The sequence below is a fragment of the Myripristis murdjan genome, chromosome 3 (assembly GCF_902150065.1).
Source record: "Myripristis murdjan chromosome 3, fMyrMur1.1, whole genome shotgun sequence".
In the NCBI taxonomy this organism is placed as follows: domain Eukaryota; kingdom Metazoa; phylum Chordata; class Actinopteri; order Holocentriformes; family Holocentridae; genus Myripristis; species Myripristis murdjan.
In genome coordinates, this window is record NC_043982.1 from 45,118,704 (window position 1) to 45,140,485 (window position 21,782).

A 21,782-nucleotide genomic window follows, 5' to 3' on the forward strand; every position below is an offset into this window, starting at 1 on the left:
AGTAAACCATGAGCAGCACTTGGGATCATTACTCCTTCGGTGCAGGGAGGTTGTGAAAGCCTCTGTTGCTGCAGGATTAGACTGATTAGAGTGTTTCCTCATTTCCACACTCGCTGTGGTAACTCTGCTCCTCAGCTTGTGGGTTTATTTTGCAGCCCTGATAAGCAAAAAAAAAAAAAAGTTACCTATTACACATTACTTAAAAAAAAGGAATGCACTGCTTTCATTAGGCTCTGTCCTCCCTGTGGAAAGTAATGTGTAACTCTTTGCATTACTTTTGCATTTCTCTGCAACGTCACCTAGTTAACAATACAACAGTTAAAGGAATACGGCCGTGTTTTGGGCAAAATACTCTTTTTCCCACACGACTCCCATAGACTAACATGAAGAGCTGCCCATAGGAACTGAACCAGCGAACACACATTGCAAAAAGTCAAAATCTTACCAAGAGTATTTGTCTTATTTCAAGTAAAAATGTCTTATTTTTAGTCAAAATATCTCATTACACTTAAAATAAGACATGATCAGCTCAGAAATAACATGACACAAGTGAACAAGTAAAAATTTGCTTGTTCACTTGGCAGAATATGTTTCTTGTTTCTAGCAAATTTTAACTTGTTTCAAGTAAATTTTCACTTGAAACAGGTGAAAATTGTCTAAAGACAAGTTATTTCTGAGCTGATCATGTCTTATTTTAAGTGTAAAGAGATATTTTGACTAGAAATAAGACAAATAATCTTGGTAAGATTTGACTGTTTGCAGTGCACAGAGGTGGAAAGGGTGTCTTAGTCTGGGGAAGTCAGGAAAAGGGGATATTGCCCAAAATGTTAGAGAGTTATTTAACGATTGTACAGTAGAAAGAGTCAACTCTTCCTCTGCTGTGTTCGGTGCTACGAGCCTGTCCATCTCTGCGTCTGTGTCCCGTGGGAAGTGGAGCTGGTGCTGCCCGGGTCGGGGTCGGGGTCGGGGTTGGGGTCGGGGTGCTTGCACAGCGTCGCTTGGGCTCCCCTGCGTGCATGTCGCCTTCGCTGGTGCTCGGAGAGTTTTGCAGCAGCGGAGAGCTGTTTCTGGCCTGAGCACGGTGTGCACTTTACCAGCACATTCTTCTCCTTTTACACAACAAACTGGAAGTAATGAGGACATTTGCTCCGCCCCTCAGAAGCTGCAGACCGCTCTGCCATTTTAGCCCCGTCTCCTCCACAAACTCCAGCTACACTCTCTGAGCTTGCTGTGTGTGTAAAGGCCATGTGATGATTTCTTTCTGTCTGCCCGTTATGCAGATAACGCCTGATCAGTAACTGGAGTATGACTGAAATAACGAGCAGCACATCGCTTCTTGTAAGTCTTGAGTTTCATTCTGAGTCGGTTCAGATCAGCTTTGAACACACAAGTGAATAAGTGATTTTATTTGAGTAGACGAGGATTCTTTGATTAACTTCCCTGCTCCACACGTGAACCAAAATCTGTTTTCATGAGTGAGCCTGAAGCCGGGCCACCTGACGCCCGCCAGCCGCAGCCTCAGCGCCTGCGTTTGGTTGGGAAGGAGATGATAAATCAGCCGCTCTGATTGGGCGCGACAGGTGGAGGCGACATGGCAGCATGACTTGAAATAGCCAATAAGGGCTGCTGGAGGTTTGTGCTCTGTGCTGTTAGGAATCCCACTGGAGTTCTGGCTCGGTTAAAGTCGGGGTCCTGACAGGGTGAAGAGTTACGGGCGGCGAATGAGCAACAGGCCAAATAGTTTTATGACTAATCACAACGCTTGTGGGCAAATCTTGGTGGGATACGTAACAACGCCTCTGCAATAGCTCTGTGTGTGTGTGTGTGTGTGTGTGTGTGTGTGTGTGTTTGTGTTTGTGTGTGCACTAGGTTACAGTCATTACAGTAAAGACAGTGTGACTCCATATAGACTCAGAACATCTGATGCCCAAGGCCAGAGATTCCACTTGTGGTCTGTGTGTGTGTGTGTGTGTGTGTGTGTGTGTGATTTGGTTTAGATGTAGTAATGAGCAGAGACACACTGCCACGCCCAGACAGACATTTGAATGCTTCAGTTTCCACTAAGGCTCTAATGTTGATTTTCATTGTCCATTAAGCTCTCTGTGTTTTTTTTTTTTTTTTTGTTGGTTTGTTTTTTGTACGAGTGGTCTTGGGAAGTGCTCAGAGCCCAAAGTGATGCCTTCAAATGTCTTCCTTTGTCTGAGCAGCAGCCAGAAAGTGGCAGCTGTATTTGATAAATGACTAAAACAATTACTTGATGATCAAAATTAAAATCAGTTTCTGTGGAAACAACAAACTGACTCATCCAATTTTTCAGAATAAATCTCAAATATTTAATCAGAAAATGGAAAGGCCGGGTCCAGCAGGATACTGGATCTCAGCACTAGTTGGGCTCTAGTTGGGCTCTAGTTGTGTGCTGGTTGGGCTTTAGTTGGGTACTGGTTGGGTGCTGGTTGGGCTCTAGTTGGGCTCTAGTTGTGTGCTGGTTGGGCTTTAGTTGGGTACTGGTTGGGCTCTAGTTGTGTGCTGGTTGGGCTTTAGTTGGGTACTGGTTGGGCTCTAGTTGTGTGCTGGTTGGGCTTTAGTTGGGTACTGGTTGGGCTCTAGTTGGGCTCTAGTTGGGTGCTGGTTGGGTGCTGGTTGGGCTCTAGTTGGGTACTGGTTGGGCTCTAGTTGGGCTCTAGTTGGGCTCTAGTTGGGTGCTGGTTGGGCTCTGGTTCGGCTCTGGTTGGGCTCTGGTTGGGCTCTGGTTGGGTGCTGGTTGGGCTCTGGGTGGGTGCTGGTTGGGCTCTGGGTGGGTGCTGGTTGGGCTCTGGTTGGGCTCTGGGTGGGTGCCGGTTGGGCTCTGGTTGGGTGCCGGTTGGGCTCTGGTTGGGCTCTGGTTGGGTGCTGGTTGGGCTCTGGTTGGGCTCTGGGTGGGTGCCGGTTGGGCTCTGGGTGGGTGCCGGTTGGGCTCTGGTTGGGCTCTGGGTGGGTGCCGGTTGGGCTCTGGGTGGGTGCTGGTTGGGCTCTAGTTGGGTGCTGGTTGGGCTCTAGTTGGGTGCTGGTTGGGTGCTGGTTGGGTGCTGGTTGGGTGCTGGTTGGGCTCTGGTTGGGCTCTGGTTGGGCTCTGGTTGGGGTCTAGTTGGGTGCTGGTTGGGCTCTGGTTGGGCTCTGGTTGGGCTCTGGTTGGGTGCTAGTTGGGTGCTTGTTGGGCTCTGGTTGGGCTCTGGTTGGGCTCTGGTTGGGGTCTAGTTGGGTGCTGGTTGGGCTCTGGGTGGGTGCTAGTTGGGTGCTTGTTGGGCTCTGGTTGGGCTCTAGTTGGGCTCTGGTTGGGCTTTAGTTGGGCTCTGGTTGGGCTCTGGGTGGGTGCTGGTTGGGCTCTGGGTGGGTGCTGGTTGGGCTCTGGGTGGGTGCTGGTTGGGCTCTGGTTGGGCTCTGGGTGGGTGCTGGTTGGGCTCTGGTTGGGCTCTGGTTGGGTGCTGGTTGGGCTCTGGTTGGGTGCTAGTTGGGTGCTGGTTGGGCTCTGGGTGGGCTCTGGTTGGGCTCTGGTTGGGTGCTGGTTGGGCTCTGGTTGGGCTCTGGGTGGGTGCTGGTTGGGTGCTGGTTGGGCTCTGGGTGGGTGCTGGTTGGGCTCTGGGTGGGTGCTGGTTGGGCTCTGGTTGGACTCTGATTGGGCTCTGATTGGGCTCTGGTTGGGCTCTGGTTGGGTGCTAGTTGGGCTCTGGGTGGGTGCTGGTTGGGCTCTGGTTGGGTGCTAGTTGGGTGCTGGTTGGGCTCTGGTTGGGCTCTAGTTGGGTGCTAGTTGGGTGCTAGTTGGGTGCTGGTTGGGCTCTGGTTGGGCTCTGGGTGGGTGCTGGTTGGGCTCTGGGTGGGTGCTGGTTGGGCTCTGGTTGGGCTCTGGTTGGGCTCTGGTTGGGTGCTGGTTGGGTGCTTGTTGGGTGCTGGGTGCTGGGTGCTTGTTGCTGGTTGGGTGCTTGTTGCTGGTTGGGTGCTTGTTGCTGGCTGGGTTCTGGGTGCCTGTTGCTGGCTGGGTGCTTGTTGCTGGCTGGGTTCTGGGTGCCTGTTGCTGGCTGGGTGCTTGTTGCTGGCTGGGTGCTTGTTGCTGGCTGGGTGCTTGTTGCTGGCTGGCTGCTGGCTCCGTTCGTCACCCACAGAAATAAATCTGATAAAAAAGTTCGAGTGTAATCCGGGATTCTCCCTCTCTGTTTTATTCCTGTTGTGTGTCAGTGGAAACCCTTGTGGTTTAAAGCAGGGAGTTTACATAAAGTTAATAAGTTACTGTGTGGTATCACTCTAGTTCTGTGTGTGCGCATGAGTGTGTGTGAGTGTGAGTGTGTGTGTGTGTGTGTGTGTGTGTGTGTGTGTGTGTGTATGTGTGTGTTGAGTGAAATGCCAACAGTCTTGGCAGCGGCGGTGTTGATCTGGTTGCTAGGCTGCGCTGTCCTCAGCTCAGGAATGGACCTCACCACGAGAGGAGGGTGTGTGTGTGTGAGTGTGTGTGTGTGTGTGTGTGTGTGTGTGTGTGTGTGTAGATGGGGGTGGGGAGGGGCTCGGTGTCTATTTCAGTTCCCGTCTCTACACAGAAACAGTTTTAGGTCGGAGAGGCTCGTCCTCGGCCTCTGCAGCGACGCAGATCTGTCAGGAGTGATAGAGGAGAGTCTCAGACACAGACGGGACAATATATTGAAATTCAATACGTCACAATGCAACAATGTGACAATAACGCGCGGCGGCCCAGAAAAATGACTGTTGACACCAGCTCCATTTTATTCTGCTGTGGTGATCACAAAGGAGACGACTCGCCTTTCACAGTTTCACAATCTCCCCAGCCGCATTACATGATCCGACCTCTGGAATGAAGGCATTTTTTTTTTTTTTTAACTTTACTTCCTAACAACACGGCTGTTTATAGACAGATCTGTGGGTCAGGAGGAAGACAAAGACAAGAATCAAGTTGTTAAACAGGAATCAGATCATAAAATATATTTGTCGTCCCATCACGTGTTGCAGATATGAAAACCCACGAGGAGTGGTCGGTCTGTGGTTTGTTTTACTGTTGCTGTGTGTGTGTGTGTGTGTGCCGAGGTATATGTAAACCCTACATATGTTTAGGATTTCTTTCACCAGTGATAAACCAGGCTATCCTCATGTTTTTACTCATGTTCAATCTCATTTTGCTGGGGACCCCTGAAAGCCTCTCAGGGACCCCTGGTGGTCCCGGGACCCCACGTTGGCCCCCCCGCCGTGGTACACCACAAGAGCTATGGCGGAAGCAGAAAATGCACGGTGCAGCCGAGATCGGAAAACAAGACTAAGAAAAAAAACGAAACGCGCCCAGGAAGTCTCAGCTCCACACGACGTGACACCAAACTGAACTGAACAAACTGAATCAGGACGTGGAGCTGCAACAGTCACTTTTATCATTAATTCATTATTATTTAATTCACAATAATAATCATTTATCACCGTCTGCCTGTAAGCCTGCCTGGCTCTGTAGCGGTTCAGTAAACTCACGGTTTGGTTTGGTTTGGTTTGGTTTGTGGGTTTGGGGTCACGGTTTCGGTTTGCTCTCTTTGGTAACAACACAAAGAGAAAACCACCACCGTCTCTAGTGTCCTGTTCTATTCTATTTTTTGTTTGTTTGTTTGTTTGTTTGTTTTTTATTCAGAAATTGGAGACAACAAAATGAAATTAAAAAATAATCTTTCAAAGGCAAAAGTGCTGCTTAGACTATTTAAAAAAAAACAACATAAAAATACTTTCACCGTGTTCATTAACTCATCAGCTCAGTGTGTGTTGGAGGCTCTCATACAGTGTGTGTGTGTGTGTGTGTGACACTGCACTTTGTTGAGTGTTGTGGATTTAACAGTTGTTTTTTTGTTTTTGTTTTTTTTTTTGGATTTGGTTTTACACCCCTAGTCTATCACTGCCTGTCTGTCTGTCTGTCTGTCTGTCTGTCTGTCGATAACGGATGACTGGTTCCCTAAGATCAGTGAGATGCTAAGACTGCCTTCCTTTTCTCTGTTCACGTCTGTATGAAATGAACTTTGTGTCTCTGGCTGCTGATCAGACTGAGGAAGACGTCGCTTTGGACTTTGATCGCTTCCAATCAGACTTTTTTTTTTTTTTTTTTTTTTTTTTTTAAAACTCCTAAATGTTTCATCATAGCTGCTGCGGTCTGGATGTTATCTCATCAAAGATCAACCAATGATTTAGAGTTTTTAAATTGGCATGGGCCCGCCCTGGGACAAGGGTGGGGCCGTCAAAACGACCAGCCAATCAGCAGCCAGCAGCTCATTAATAATGAATGAGTGTCTCCACAGCAGCTTGTCAGATTCTAGGTTCAACAGGGTGGGTGAGGACGTTATTTCCTCACAGTTTTCTGCCATTTCAGACAACAGTTCATCATATAAATGGCTAAAATGAATAAACGTGGACAGTCGCCTCCCTCTAACCGCTGTGTGTTGTGTTGTGTTGTGTTGTGTGTGCAGCTTGCAGGAGGTGTGATTCTCGGCGTGGCTCTGTGGCTCCGACACGACCCCAAGACCAGCAACCTGCTCGAGCTCAAGTTTGAGGACACCCACGCGCCCAGCACCTTCTACATCAGTACGTATCCCGCCCGCCTGACCCTGCCCCGGCTCTGGCTCCGTCCTGGCACCGGCCTCGCAGCGCCGCCATGTTTCCGTCTAAGGAAAAGTGGAGGCCGGGGCGGTCGCGGCCGCCAGCTCAGTGAGCGGAGCGCTCTGCGGCACGCTCCTCCATCACGGCTCAAACACACCAGGAAAATGTTGCTGTGCTCTTTGGTGTTTTTTCCATCTTGACTAATATCGCCGCGCTGCCTGCACTTTCCATGCAGCCGCGTTCAGATGCTGAACGTAAGTCACGGGTCCCTGTGGGTTTTAAAACATATCGGCTAACCACCGGACACGAGTCTTCATTAGTTCATTAAATATTAACAGAAACTCCTCAAGATGAGCATTTGCACATCCAGGGTTGGATAATGGGGTGAAAATACATCACCATACTCATAAAGAGTACCTTTTTCTGTATGAATACATCTATCATAGTATGACTTGTTTGCAAAATCAGCTGAAAATGAACTAAATGTTTTTGAGGTGATGTCAAACAAAACCCTAAAATAATCCTGGAAATGCGTCACGCTCGATGTCAAGCCCAGGGAAATGAGATCATGTAGAGACGATGTCAAATGTGGAGGAGAAAACAACTTAGAAAACATGATGTCTTTGTTTTCCTTTCTTCTTCTTGGACCCAGCATCATGTCTCTGTCCAGTGTTTATGTATATGTAGTGACTGATCCACATGAATTATGAATAGCCAAAATAAGTGGAGCTCATTCGCTCTATAAGGCCCCTATTGATTAAGATGAATGTGATGTTCAGGATTGATTTGCCGTTCATGCTGTCTCATCCATCATGCAGATGTTTTATTGGATCAGTCCAACAAGCTCAGGTCTTCAAAGCACTTAATGTGGAGGTTAAGACCTTATCAATGTTAGAGCTCTTCCAATATGGCTTTGATGTTGGGACAGAGAGCAGTTTGATGGAGCCCGTCCACGCTGCTCCGAGCTCCGTGTGCAAACACAAACTCGTCCAGGGTTTCCTCCAGGACTTTTTGAAACTGTCCGAGTCAATATGTTAAATTATTATTTGTTTTAAAAATGTAAATTAATTATCAAACAGACCTAACAATTCAACTACCAATGAATGAGCAGTAGTGTGCCTGTGATAACAAAGATTGAAAAATAAGACAAAGTGATACGTCTTCTCTGAATAGACAAGCTAAGCCAGTGTGCTGCCGTTAGCCAGTGAAAATAGAGTCGAGTGGCGACTCTTCGCTTTGATACACAATCTATGTCAGTGCGCCGCTGTAGCTGGAGAGTTTCTCTGCCTTTTGGACTGGTATGGTGCTGGTGCAGGTGTTGTGATGTTTTTTCTTGGTGGTGCAGGTGAAACCACTGGAGGGGTTGTGCCACCCAGATTCGCTTCCCTCCATGTAATTTTCCCCAGACATATGTTCATATTCCACAAAAAAAAAAAAAAACAGCATTTCATTCAAATTATGTCAAATTCTGCGATATTCCGCGTAAAAAATAGATTCCGTTTTATTTGGCTAATTCCGCGATTCCGTGATCGCTGAAATTATAAGCCCTACAATGTTAACATTAATGATAACATTAGGGTCGTTTTCACAGGCTTGAACAAAAAACTGGATTAAATTTAATCTTGCCTAGGCACCTTTCTCTTGCCCTTTTCAAACAGGCGGGTGATGACTCCGGTGTTCATTTTTCAAAATAAAGTTAATTGCAATGTAGTGTAACATTTCATGACATTTAAATTATCATTTCAAACTCTGATTATAGTAAGTATATGTGCGCAAATATAGGCTATATATATGCATATATATATCCATTCATACAATATACTTTAAATTGTTTTAACATCTCAAAAAAAAAAAAAAAAACATCATTTTGAAGGCGTGGCGGCTTTTATTTTGCCGTGGCGGTGCGCCACCATCAATTACATGCAGCGGAAACCCTGTCGTCTCTCTCAGTGTTCGCATCAGAGGCTCAGGCTTTACGTTTCAGACGGATAACACACACACACACTCAGCTCAGAGAGGGGACGCCCGCCGTCCTGCCCGGGATGGACGGGAAGTCGAAATGGACATGGAATGGACTCTTACTTTCTTGTTTTGATGCATTTCCTGTTGAAACAGGAAGTGTGGGCGGGACGCGGCACAGGGACGCGTCACTCACGGTGAACAGGATCTCAGTTTGGGGGAGAAACACACTTTTATTTTGAAGGGACGGGTGGATGAGAGAGAATGTTTACAGATTTGTGAAGGTTTGATTGGTTGAAATTTTAATTTCCAGCCACTGGAGCAGAATGATGATGTCACCGTTTGAGACGCCGTGTTTGACAGGAAGTCGGGGTCATGTGAGGTCGTTTCATGGGGGCTTTAATTAGGGATAATTCACGACGTGGCGCAGCTCCTCGCCTCGAGCCAGTTCTTATTTTTCGGTGTTTGACCGGCTCTGCAACTGTGGCCGCTTTAAAACCCAAGTTACAGACTTTTCTATTTTCCTCTGCTTTTAGCTAATCACACTGCAAAAACTCAAAATCTTACCAAGATTATTCGTCTTATTTCAAGTAAAAAATGTCTTATTATTAGTCAAAATATCTCATTACACTTAAAATAAGACATGATCACCTCAGAAGTAACTTGTTTTTAGACAAGTTTGTCTCTTGTCTCTTGTTTCAAGTGAAAATTTGCTTGTTTCATTGGCAAAATTTGTTTCTTGTTTCTAGCTAATTTTCACTTATTTCAAGTGAATTTTCACTTTTTCCACTGGCAAATTTTGCCAATGAAACAAGCAAATTTTAACTTGTTTCAAGTGAATTTTCACTTGAAACAAGTGAAAATTGTCTAAAAACAAGTTACTTCTGAGGTGATCATGTCTTATTTTAAGTGTAATGAGATATTTTGACTAGAAATAAGACATTTTTGACTTGAAATAAGTCAAATAATCTTGGTAAGATTTTGCGTTTTTGCAGTGCAACTCTTAATGGTGCTTTCATGTATTTAATTGTTTCAGTTTTAAACTTCTATTAAATTGTACTTTCATTTATCTCAGTTAAATTTTTCTTTTTTTAATCCTTTTTTTGTCCTTTTCCTTTTCTTTTGCCTCTAAAGCCCTTTGAATAACCTCTGTGTGATTAGGTTCTATACATATATAGAAAAAAAAAACTTGCTTTTCCTTTCCTCATCACCTTGTTTCCCAAGTTTTTAAAAGGCTTTCAGAGTTTCAAAGAGTTAAATCAGCTGTTTCGACGTGGTGCACGGACGCTGACAAATCGTAGTGAGATCAAACCAGGAAAGAGGAAAATGTTTAAACGATCCCTCGTACATTTTACAACAATTTTAATGAATTTATTGCAGTGAAAATAAACGGTTACTGCTGAGGACGTGCCTGGAAGCCCCTCGAGGGCCCCGGACCTCGCTTTGAAAACCGACCGGAGTTAGACTACAGCTCCTTCCCGAGGGCCAGTGAGCATCAACACGTTCCTGTGAAGCTCGGCGCTCCAGAGATTAGACCTGACCGACGGCCAGACCTCGGCCTCTCAGCATTCAGGCTCGGTATCTGGGGCGCCGAGCGAAGCCATGCAAATTAAAACAAAGGCAGAGGAGAGGAAAGCAGGGCGCTGGTAGGAGAGAAAAGAGGGCAGGCGGAGATAGAGCGAGGAAGGAGGAGGAGGAGGAGGAGGAGGAGGGGAAAAAGAAAGAGGGAGAGAAAGAGAGAGAGAGAGGGGGGAAAAAGAAGCGAGACAGCACAACACAAACGCTAACCACAACCAGATGGGGAAGTGAAGGGGGGAAGAGCAGTGGAAAGAAAGCAGCGAACGAGAGGAAAACTTTCACCAAAGAGGAGGAGGAGGAGGAGGAGGAGGAGGAGGAGGGAGGGGCTGTGAGGAATTTTTTCCTACACTGACCAGGCTTTTTTTTTTTTCCCCTCCCTCCTTGGGAAAGAGAGCGAGGCTTTATGTAACGGCAGGATGTGATCATTAGGCCCGTTGGAGAGAAAGTCCCCGAGAAGCTCGGCGAGGATTTCTCCGCTGAACAACGGCCGCGGAAAAACAAACGCACCAAAACACGAACGCTCCAAAAAACAAGCGCACCCAAACACAGCGCTGCCCTCTTCTTCTTCTTCCACTTAGACGTTGCTCAGAGAAATCCTCCTCCGTCACGATGGTGCAACCGTCCTCTGTCCTCATACTGACTGTCTTCACCGCTCCACCTCGCTGCCTCTTCTTCCTCTTCTTCTTCTTCTTCCTCTTCTTCTTCTTCTTCTTCTTCTTCTTCTTCTTCTTCTCTTCCTCCAGTGATTCAGCAGGAGGATGAGTCAGTGCGCTGACGCAGACACGAGCGCTCGGTGTAACGTGGGTGTGATGGAAAGGTAGCCGAGCGGCCAACTTGACAACGTCGCAACACTTGACTTGTGGTGGGCGTGTGTGTGTGTGTGTGTGTGTGTGTGTGTGTGTGTGTGTGTTAGGGCCCCTCACGCCCTCACTGTGAGGGTGTGAAGTGTTTTTTTTGTTTTTTCTGTCCGAGCGGAGCAGGGTCGGGCCGCCCTGCTCTTCATCACAACATACTTCACACCAGGCTGGCACCGTGCAGCCGGGGTCACTGCAGGTCACACACACACACACACACACACACACACACACACCGCCCCGTCACACTGCTACTATGGTTTTGTAGTTTTCATTAGTTTTTGTTTTTATGTCATTTTAATTTTAGTTTCCAGTCCAGTCCAGTCTCCAGACTGGGTTCACTGGTCCCAGTTCAGTTGTTGTTGCTGTCAGTGTCAGTGGGAGTCAGTGGTTTTATTCTAATCTGGCCGCTGTTTGTCAGATTAGCTCTTCACTTTGTAAAGGCAGAAACTCCCAGTCATGTCCATAAACATCACACACACACACACACACACACACACACACACACACACTGAGCTTAGTTCAGTTTTGTAAGAACACAAGATCATGTAGGCTAGTTTTGTTTTGTTTTTTTTATCTTTTTTTTTTTTAAAATAAAGTCTAGTTTTTATTTTTATTTCAGTTAAACTGAAATGTTTTCCACTCCCAGTTTTAGTTTTTAGTTTCGTTTTAGTGAACTATATGTGGCTCTCAAATGGGGGTACACATCCCCCTGGTGGTACGCTGGAGAACTGCAGGAGGTACATGAGATTTTTTTTTTTTTTAAATGTTGATTTAAAATTATCAGTCATGCTTAATTTCTAAAATAATTAACCCATGCTATAATAAGTTCAATAAAAACTGTAAATGTCAGTTTGATAAATCCCATGTTCTCCTCAGTTCTCCCTCTGGGTCCCTGAAGGTGTCAGATGTGTGTGTTTGTGGTTTCAATCTGCTGCCGTGGTCGTGGAGCGAGGACGTTTGTTCACTCTGAGACCAAACAAATCCAGAAAGTGGATCAGTGGCTGAAGCGCAGCAGCGATCCCTAATAACCTCGGTCCAGACGCCTTTCACAAACATTTGACTGTGAACACAAAGCAGAGTCCCTCCTGACGTCAGACGGGCCCTCGGTCGAGGCTCCGCAGGGTTTCGGTCCAAAACATGAGGAGGCCTGAGGTCTGAACTCATGGAGCGTTTTGGTGAGACAGCGACAGCACGGGTGTGATTCCTCATGTTCCCGAGTGGCTCAGCTGCTCCAGCACTTAATGAGGAGAACAGCTGCACACACACACACACACACACATGCAGGGCCACCAACTTTCCAGTGGTAAAATATCTCGCCTCCCTGGTATTTAACCAAAACTCAAAACATCAACGCTCAGCTTTTCTGTCATTTAGCCTCAAACTGACGGAGGAAAAATCAGCGACTCGAGCCGATGTTCGAATAACACACACACACACACACACTGAGTCAAACTGACTTAATAAGAACTAACTTAACTTAACTTAATTAGACAGTATAAGCAACATATTCGTCAAGGATAACACAGTAACGTCCCTGAACTGCTTCCTTCAGGGTGACAGAAAAGTGAAACAGAAAAGATAAGAATAAAAACCATAAAAATCTGCGTACACACAATAAAACACTTTAGTGATCCATAAAACTCAACTCCAACTCAAAGAGAGATAAAGGTACTGTAAAAATATTCCATAAAATCATAAAGTATATATATATGAAGAGTTCATTTGCAAAAACAGATATCTCCATTTGAATTTATTAAACCTTTTCAAACTTTTTTGAATTTTATTACAATTTACTTTATATTTATTTCTATTTTTTATATGTTTATTTAGCCTGGCATAATGTTTATTGTCCTAAATCATGCTTTGTGTGTGTGCATATATACAGTACAGGCCAAAAGTTTGGACACACCTTCTCATTCAATGCGTTTTCTTTATTTTCATGACTATTTACATTGTAGATTCTCACTGAAGGAATCAAAACTATGAATGAACACATGTGGAGTTATGTACTTAACAAAAAAAGGTGAAATAACTGAAACATGTTTTATATTCTAGTTTCTTCAAAATAGCCACCCTTTGCTCTGATTACTGCTTTGCACTGCAAAAACTCAAAATCTTACCAAGATTATTTGTCTTATTTCAAGTCAAAAATGTCTTATTCCTAGTCAAAATATCTCATTGCACTTAAAATAAGACATGATCACCTCAGAAGTAACTTGTTTTTAGACAATTGTCTCTTGTTTCAAGTGAAAATTTGCTTGTTTCATTGGCAAAATTTGTTTCTTGTTTCTAGCTAATTTTCACTTATTTCAAGTGAATTTTCACTTTTTCCACTGGCAAATTTTGCCAATGAAACAAGCAAATTTTCACTTGTTTCAAGCAAATTTTGGAAAGCTTTTGCGTTTTTGCAGTGTGCACGCTCTTGGCATTCTCTCCATGAGCTTCAAGAGGTAGTCACCTGAAATGGTTTTCACTTCACAGGTGTGCCTTATCAGGGTTAATTAGTGGAATTTCTTGCTTTATCAATGGGGTTGGGACCATCAGTTGTGTTGTGCAGAAGTCAGGTTACTACACAGCCGACAGCCCTATTGGACAACTGTTAAAATTCATATTATGGCAAGAACCAATCAGCTAACTAAAGAAAAACGAGTGGCCATCATTACTTTAAGAAATGAAGGTCAGTCAGTCCGGAAAATTGCAAAAACTTTAAATGTGTCCCCAAGTGGAGTCGCAAAAACCATCAAGTACATAACTCCACATGTGTTCATTCATAGGTTTGATGCCTTCAGTTAGAATCTACAATGTAAATAGTCATGAAAATAAAGATTGAATGAGAAGGTGTGTCCAAACTTTTGGCCTGTACTGTATATGTGTGTGTGTACTCCAAGCAGTATCAGTGAAAAAGGTGTATTCATTTTAAGGATGGCTTTTATCTGTTTTTGCAAATGAACTCTTCATATGTCTAGCCGTCCATAGCTTTTAATCTGCATCAGAATGAAACCCAAACCCGGCCTGGATGTTTATCGAGTCGTCTTCCTCGCAGGTGAGCAGGGCCAAGACGAGCCCCTGGAAGTAAATATTTGAAGGAGGAAAAAACCTGCTTGTCTATTTAGTCCGGCTGTGTTTCCCGGAAAGTCACGGCGAGGCGGTTATTGTGTCTCCCAGAATACCAGAAAACACACGCGAGGACGAAGCGCGGTGTCAGCACAGCACAGCGTCGCACAGGAAGCCCCACGGCTGCGGCGCTGGGTGCTCCGTTTATAGCCCCGCCTCGCCGAAACACAAGCACAGACAGCAGAAGCGCAGCCGAGGAAAGGCTTTTGTGTGTTTGTGTCGCTCAGAGCCGCTGCAGCGTCCAGGCAGCCGCACGGCCTGATGGGAGTCTGACCGAGACGAACCCTCCGGGGTCACTTTGACTAAAACCGCAGGAATAAGAGCCGTGCGTTTTGGCTGCGATAACCTCGGTAATGTTAAATGGTAAATATGATAAAAAGCATCACAGCAAACAGCGATAGACCAAATCTGATGTTTGGGATTTTAGAAAAAACAGTGGAAAGTGGAGGAGGAGCCGACGAGTTCAACCCCTGAGAGCCTTAATCCTGTTTCAAAGGCAGGAACATTTTATTGTGTTAAGGGAAATTCCCCAACGTTTTAGGGAAAAAAAAAAAAACAACTTAATAAACACAATTAGCATAAAGACGTGAGGTCTGCAGGAGTCGTCAGCCTCCCAGCAGCTCTGAGGCTCTCTGATGTACACAGAGGATCCTGTGGCTTTGAAATACATGTCTTGGAATTTAAAAAAAAAAAAAAAAAAAAAAAAACGCTAACGACTCCCATAGGCTTCAAGTCTTCATGCTAAGCTAACAGGAAATGGTACAAAGATGGTGTCCAACATCTGGTCTCAGTCTGAGGAAGTCGGGGGAAAAAAAGGGGGATTTTGTCCAAAAACATTGGGATTATTCCTTTAAATCGTCTAAAGAAGGCCCTTAAAGTTGAATCCTGCGTTCACTTCATTCAGGTCAAGATGTTTAACATGAAAGATCGAAACGCCTCTTTTCATTTTCTCATGAAATTCAGAACCAGAAACTTTCTCGGCAGCTATCAACACTGCAAAAAGTCAAAATCTTACCAAGATTATTTGTCTTATTTCAAGTAAAAATGTCTTATTTCTAGTCAAAATATCTCATTACACTTAAAATAAGACATGATCAGGTCAGAAGTAACTTGTCTTTAGACAATTTTCACTTGTTTCAAGTGAAAATTTACTTGAAACAAGTTAAAAGTTTTTACTTGTGACACAAGTGAACAAGTAAAAATTTGCTTGTTCCACTGGCAGAATATGTTTCTTGTTTCTAGCAAATTTTAACTTGTTTCAAGTAAATTTTCACTTGAAACAAGTGAAAATTGTCTAAAAACAAGTTACTTCTGAGGTGATCATGTCTTATTTTAAATGTAATGAGATATTTTGACTAGAAATAAGACATTTTGACTTGAAATAAGACAAATACTCTTGGTAAGATTTGACTTTTTGCAGTGAAGAAAATGACACATGCTTGGTGACTGGCTTCTTTAAAGCGGCTTCCTTTTCTCTGATAAGGAAGTTTATGTTCAAGCAGTTAGAGAGATAAGATAAAAATGTTATGTTAAAAAACATATTTACTGATCACACCTTCTGCCGTACATGTGCAGTTGGATTTCTGCCATATGTGTGGTATACTTTCATTTTGAGACTTTTTACCTTCATAAAGTGTTTGGGGAAAAGACAAGAAGGCATTCCAGCGTGAATGCCGTTCCTGTGTGTTTTTTCCTCCTCAGAGGTTTGACTTTGAAAGCAGCATCGGCGTTATAAAGCCGGGAACAGGAAGCAGCAATAAAGAAAGGAAGGGTTTGACTGCTGGGTGCACAATGGAGGGGTGACTTCACCGCCACCGCCGAGGAGCGCAGCTCCGAGGAGCGTTCCTGTACCTGCTGGGACGTCCACGCTCTGCCCCAGCAGCACAGAGGAAGACACAAACACACGGCTTTCCTCTCAAGAAAAGAAAAGACAGAACAAGAGTCGTCCTATTTTCATATTTTCATCGCAGACAAGACTCCAGATCCACTGGCTATTATTGTCATTATTGATTTATCAGTCTAAAACTATTAATTTGATAAAGATATGAACAGAGAAAAGGACAGTCTGAGCCTCGTCCACTGATCTTCTGATTAATAAAAAAAAAAAAAATCAGCTTTTCTTTAGTTTTTGAGTGGATACTTGACCGTTTAAATGTGAAATATATATATGTGTATCATCAGTCAAGCTGATATTCCAGCTTTTTGTAGCATCGTGAAGTGAAGATAAGGCAAAACAGTTTTACAAATCCAGTGAGTTTCAGGATAAAATACTGAGAATGATTTTTATTACCTCTGACAAACAGGTGAAACGTCTGTGATTCCGACCAATCGGCTTCAAGGCGGCGATGCAGTGGGCGGGGCTTAGCACAAACAGGGCAGGAGCGGTAACCTGACGGGACGGGTGGGCGGGCGTGGGTCAAGGCGGCACCGACTACATTTCTACACTGTGTGGCAGAAAGGGGCGTGTCCCGTGACGGCAGCATTGCTTAAAGGGGGCGTGGCCTATCACAAACAAACCACACCCTCTTCCTTCCCCCCAAAGCCACCACGAGTTTGTTTTGTGAGCACACAGCGCCGTTTCCGTTAGTCGAGTTTTCATTTTTATTTCCGTTTCCTAAAATGTTTTTTCACACCTGGTTTCTGGTTTTAGTCAACTACAGGAACCTTGACTGTGATTGGTTGAAGGGGGCGTGTCCTATGACCTACAGAAAGGAAGTGGGCGTGGCTCCGTGCTGACGGAGCTGTAACCCAGCTGTGACTTTAGCATCGGTCACAGACTGCGGCTCGCTCTGTGGCTCGGCTCGAACGTTTCTGATTCCCTTTTCACTTGGTAACGAGCTCAGAAATGTCCCGACAGACAGACAGACAGGCAGGCAGACAGACAGGCAGGCAGGCAGACAGGCAGACAGAACAATGTGGACGTAAAGAGCAGCAGTCACTCTGGCTGAGCCGCCTGTCAGCTTTTATTTACAGCCGAGCGATTTAAATAAATATCCTGACAGCAACAGACAGATGGAGGACAGACAGAGAGACAGACAGACAGACAGACAGAGAGCATGATGGGAGACGAGGCCTGAGCAGATGAAATCAAGATAGACAGGAAAAGACATTCAAGTAAATGGAATTATTGAGAACATTTTCCAAGAGAGCAAATGGATGAGAGAGAGAGAGAGAGATGTATCAGAGGAGGGAGGAGGTGTGAGGGTGTATTGACCCACCGCCGCTCCCTCCTCCCCCCCTCCCTGCCCCGCCCCGATGATGTCATCTTCCAGGGACCTCCATCTTTGCGCCGCCGCCCTGTCAGAGCCGGCCGCCGCAATCAAGGAGATGGAGGGAGCAGTTGGTCAGTCGCCAAGATATCGATTTATAAATTAGGCCAAGTGTGTGTGGAAGTGTGTGTGTGTGTGTGTGTGTGTGTGTGTGTGTGTGCGTGTGAGGCGGCTTTAGTGGCCCACAATCTAATTATGTGTGAGCTGACGTTAAGCAGGAGTAACGACGCGGCGCCGCTCGGCCTCCACCCAGGAGCTGCAGCACGACGCTCTGCTGCCAGCCAGCGCGCCGCTAATCTGTAATCTGTAATCTATAATCTATAAGCATGATTGCACCATGTCAACGTTGCAACATGACGTTTCTCAGCACACAGGACTTTGGTGTTGCGGCAGAGGCCCCAACCCAGGAACTGGTGGTTTTATCTGCAGAAATCTGTTCTTTTTTTTAATTCATGTCATTCTTTTGTAATAACTGGCGGTGGCCGGGCTGCAGGGAGGAGGAGGCCGTTAGACGCTCGTGCACGTGGTGTGAGCGTGCACGTCGCTCTGAAAGCAGCAGGAAAAGGCTCGGGGTCAAAGGTCTCCTGGATTATTCGAAAAGCCCGGCAGCGCTCGGCGTCTCACTGACTTCTGATTCAGCAGCTGTTACTCCCCTGAAACACCGAGACGACAGAGTGTGTGTGTGTGTGTGTGTGTGTGTGTGTGTGTGTGTGTGTGTGTGTGACCCCAGCAAACACATCAGTTCATTCACAAACATCTGATGGAGCTTTTCATTGGGACGACCTGCCAGCATCAGTCAATCATCATCAGTGATATCTACATACTGTCTTTATCTCTGTTTCAAAAGCCTAATATATTATTATTATTATTATTATTATTATTGCTATGGCACAAACTGTGTATATTACATTGCCAGAGTTATCTTCCCTGAGGGGTTTTTAGGCAGCTCTCCCTCACGTTTCCCTGCTGATTTTATTGTGTAGCTTTTATAAAGTGGTGTGTGTGTGTGTGTGTGTGTGTGTGTGTGAGAGCGAGGGAGAGAGAGAGAGAGAGACAATGGGTGAGAGGATTTAGGTGAAATTATTTCCCAGAAGTGTTTTGTGTTTTGTGTTGAGTGGTGAGGCGGCTCCCCGTGTAAACGAACAGCAGAACTGCTTCCTGTGAACACGCCGACGCCGTGACTCACCTCGTCCTGCTGGCACACACACACACACACACACACACACACACACACACATGCAGCGCAGCGCCCCCCCTGCTGGCCGCCGGCCGCTACTGCGCGAGGAGACGCCTGACCTGAGGGTGAGGATGACTCTCTGAGTCTCTGGGTTAGGGTTTAGGGTTAGTTCCTGTCAGGACAGACGACGTTAACCCTTTAAAACCTGAGCAGGTGCATCTGGTTTCTTTTAAAAACACAGAAACAGGCAGCAGAAGAAAATGACCCAAAAAATAGAAAGAGGTTAGTTAAAAGGTACAAGAACATGATCAGAAAATCAGACCAATAAAAGATTTTTTTTTTAAGTAAAATGAATGAATGAATGAATGAATGAATGATTGTTTATTTGGTATGAATGACAGACATACAAATGAAAAGGAGAGGTAAGAAGTCAAAGGCTTATGGTAAACCTGCCCCTTGCAACTATTACATTTACAATCAGTCATGGTGTTAGAGACAAGATCAATAGGCTGCTTTGTGTATAATACAGAGACCAATTTGAAACATAACTAAGAAAGCAAATGTAATTAAATAAGTCAAACAGACAGTAAAATAGGATGTTTTTGCAGAATTCTTACATTCATATCACAGTTCATGAGAAATGAGGGAGAGCTTACTATAGCTCAGTAAAGCAATTATATAAACAAAGATAAACAATGAAAAGCGAGAAATTATTGATAAGTTAGATTCACCAATAAATATTATAACTTAGAATACGATAGTTTAAGTCTACATGGAAACTTCAACAGCCTTCAACACATCGAAACCCACAAAACCTTCATACTCAAAAATATAAAAAACTTCATACCCAAATAATTTTGTTCTGGACTTTTTTCTCTCTTTCTCATCTCTCTCTCTCTCATGCTCTCGTTTTTTGTCCTTTTCCAGTTTTTTAGATCACTTTCTTTCTTTTTCCTGTCTTTCTTTCTTTTCTTTTTTCTTTTCTTTCTCTCCTTTTTTTCTCAGCTAATTTCCAGGTCATTTTCCTGTAACCTTTTTCTAATTTCTTGCAAATTTTCAGCTTATTTTTTTCTCTTTTCTGTTTTTTTTTTTTCAGTTCATTTATTAATTTCTTGCAGATTTTCAGGTTATTTCTTGCTAAGTTGCTCATTGTCTTTTTTCCCCCATGCTTTTGAAAGAAATCAAGCCAAGTTGCTTCATTAATATGAAGAGTGTTTCCTGTACGTGCACCAAAACTACCAAAAAATAGAAAATTAAATACAAAAAAAATAATTCAGTGTTCTTCAGGGATTACAGGAGGAATCCCCTGCTGGTTTCATGTTTGATCTGTTAGTCTCTCCGTTTTCAGCCGATCCAACTTTTCTTATTTTCCTCTTTAATTCACCAGTGAAATCTGTTGAGATGGAAAAAAAAAAAAAAATCAGCGTCTCATCCACAGTTTCAGTTTGAGCTGAGACCCTCTCTCGTTATGCAATATTATTTTTTTGACTTACTAATTTTTTGCATCTCTCTCTCTCTCTCTCTCTCTCTCTCTTTCTCTCTCTCTCCAGGTGTTCACATCCTGATCGCTGTCGGCGCCGTGATGATGGTGGTCGGCTTCCTCGGTTGCTATGGTGCCATCCAGGAGTCCCAGTGCCTGCTGGGAACTGTGAGTGTCACCCATCCAGCTGCAGCTCCAGTTTTCAGTTTTCAGTCAATCAATCAATGTTCTGTTAATTGATTAGCATGTGACGTGTGGAAAAATAAGGCAAAGTCTGATTGGAAGTGATCAGAGCCCATAGTGATGTCTTCCTGAGTCTGACCAGCAGCCAGAAAAAGGAAGAATTAATTTTATTATGATATTTAGCTTTTTTTTTTCTTGGTAACAGAAAATAAAATTGTCAGTGGGCATCACTTTAAAACGTGACATAAACCTCAACTTGTCCTCAAATGAGTGTAAAAGGAAAAAAAGTACTGTTTTCACGCAGAGAGCCAATGAAACAACCCACTCTGATGTGAGTGAGACTTTCAGAATAAGGGCCCTCCTCCTAAAGGTCTGTTTTCTGTTAGGTTTAACGGTGCAACGGCGGTTTTGGATTCGCTCCACAGCTGTGAGCGCGCTGGCTTCTCAGAAATGTGGCCTCTTGTGGTTCACGTCTGTCGTTACGCAACCTTTTTAATGTCCTTATTTTACACATGTAGCTTGTTTCTCATGCACACACACACACACACACACACACACACACACAGGGTGCTGTTGATGATGTTGCTCTCTGCTCTGTGTGCAGTTCTTCGCCTGCCTGGTCATCCTGTTCGCCTGCGAGGTCGCCGCCGGCATCTGGGGCTTCATGCACAAAGATACTGTACGTCTCACACACACACACACACACAGGTTGTTTATCTTTGCTGTTAAGTCGGAATCAGAGTCAGAGTCGGAGTCAGAGTCAGAATTGGAAATGCTTCCTTGATCCTTGAGGGGAAATTGGGTCATTTCCAGTGACTCAAATTCTCCAGAAAATTCTCCAGAAAAATGTCCACAGCCTCTCGTTTCCTTAATGATTCTATTCCTCTGGTATTCCACTTGTTTCTGTCTTTCATGTTTCAGTTCTGACTTCAGTGCCGTTTAACACAGAGAGGCAGCTTTATTTGATGGCAGAGGTGTTTAAAGAGTTTTACTGGTTGAATTTTCTTGTTCACACCTTCTGGTTCAGCATGATGTCACTGCTGAAGACGCAAAGAACAACAAGTAATGGGATTTAGATGTAAAAGCACCAAAAAACAAAAAAACAAAAACAAAAACAAAAAAAATCCAAATTTACAAGGATACAAGGAAGTTTATTGGTCATCATACAACAGGTTGTATAATAAAATTAAAATGTGGTTCCCTCTTGATTGATTTATTAAACATGGCCTTTCTCACAGCATCAGCACATTTGCTGATGAATGACGTCACTGATGTGTATTGTTTAAGGTCGATATGGTTCTCCTGGGTAGCAGCATTTTTGAACATTTTGTTTTATTTTTCAAGTGAGCAGACAAAATATTAGTAATGTAAGAAGGATAGGCAAAATAAGCTAAGGCTTCTGCCTATACCTTTTCGGTCAGTGTTTATTTGTATATATTATATATTCACTGCAAAAACTCAAAATCTTACCAAGATTATTTGTCTTATTTCAAGTCAAAAATGTCTTATTCCTAGTCAAAATATCTCATTACACTTAAAATAAGACATGATCACCTCAGAAG

The 21,782-nt window shown here is 44.3% G+C and overlaps 1 protein-coding gene and 1 long non-coding RNA gene across 2 annotated transcripts in view; one reads left to right on the forward strand and one right to left on the reverse strand.

Annotated features, from left to right (window-relative positions):
- cd81a (CD81 molecule a) overlaps window positions 1-21,782 on the forward strand; it is a 46,023-nt gene that overhangs the window by 11,898 nt on the left and 12,343 nt on the right. Inside the window, exons 2-4 of the mRNA XM_030048157.1 lie at window positions 6,474-6,588; window positions 20,108-20,205; window positions 20,825-20,899. Of these exons, the coding sequence (XP_029904017.1) occupies window positions 6,474-6,588; window positions 20,108-20,205; window positions 20,825-20,899 (288 nt within the window). The remainder of the gene's footprint in view (window positions 1-6,473; window positions 6,589-20,107; window positions 20,206-20,824; window positions 20,900-21,782) is intronic.
- LOC115356869 (uncharacterized) lies at window positions 7,808-21,767 on the reverse strand. The gene is made up of 4 exons (XR_003928032.1): window positions 21,755-21,767; window positions 20,539-20,544; window positions 17,784-17,790; window positions 7,808-7,873 (listed from the first exon to the last, which is right to left on the reverse strand). It is a non-coding gene; the product is annotated as an uncharacterized LOC115356869 (long non-coding RNA).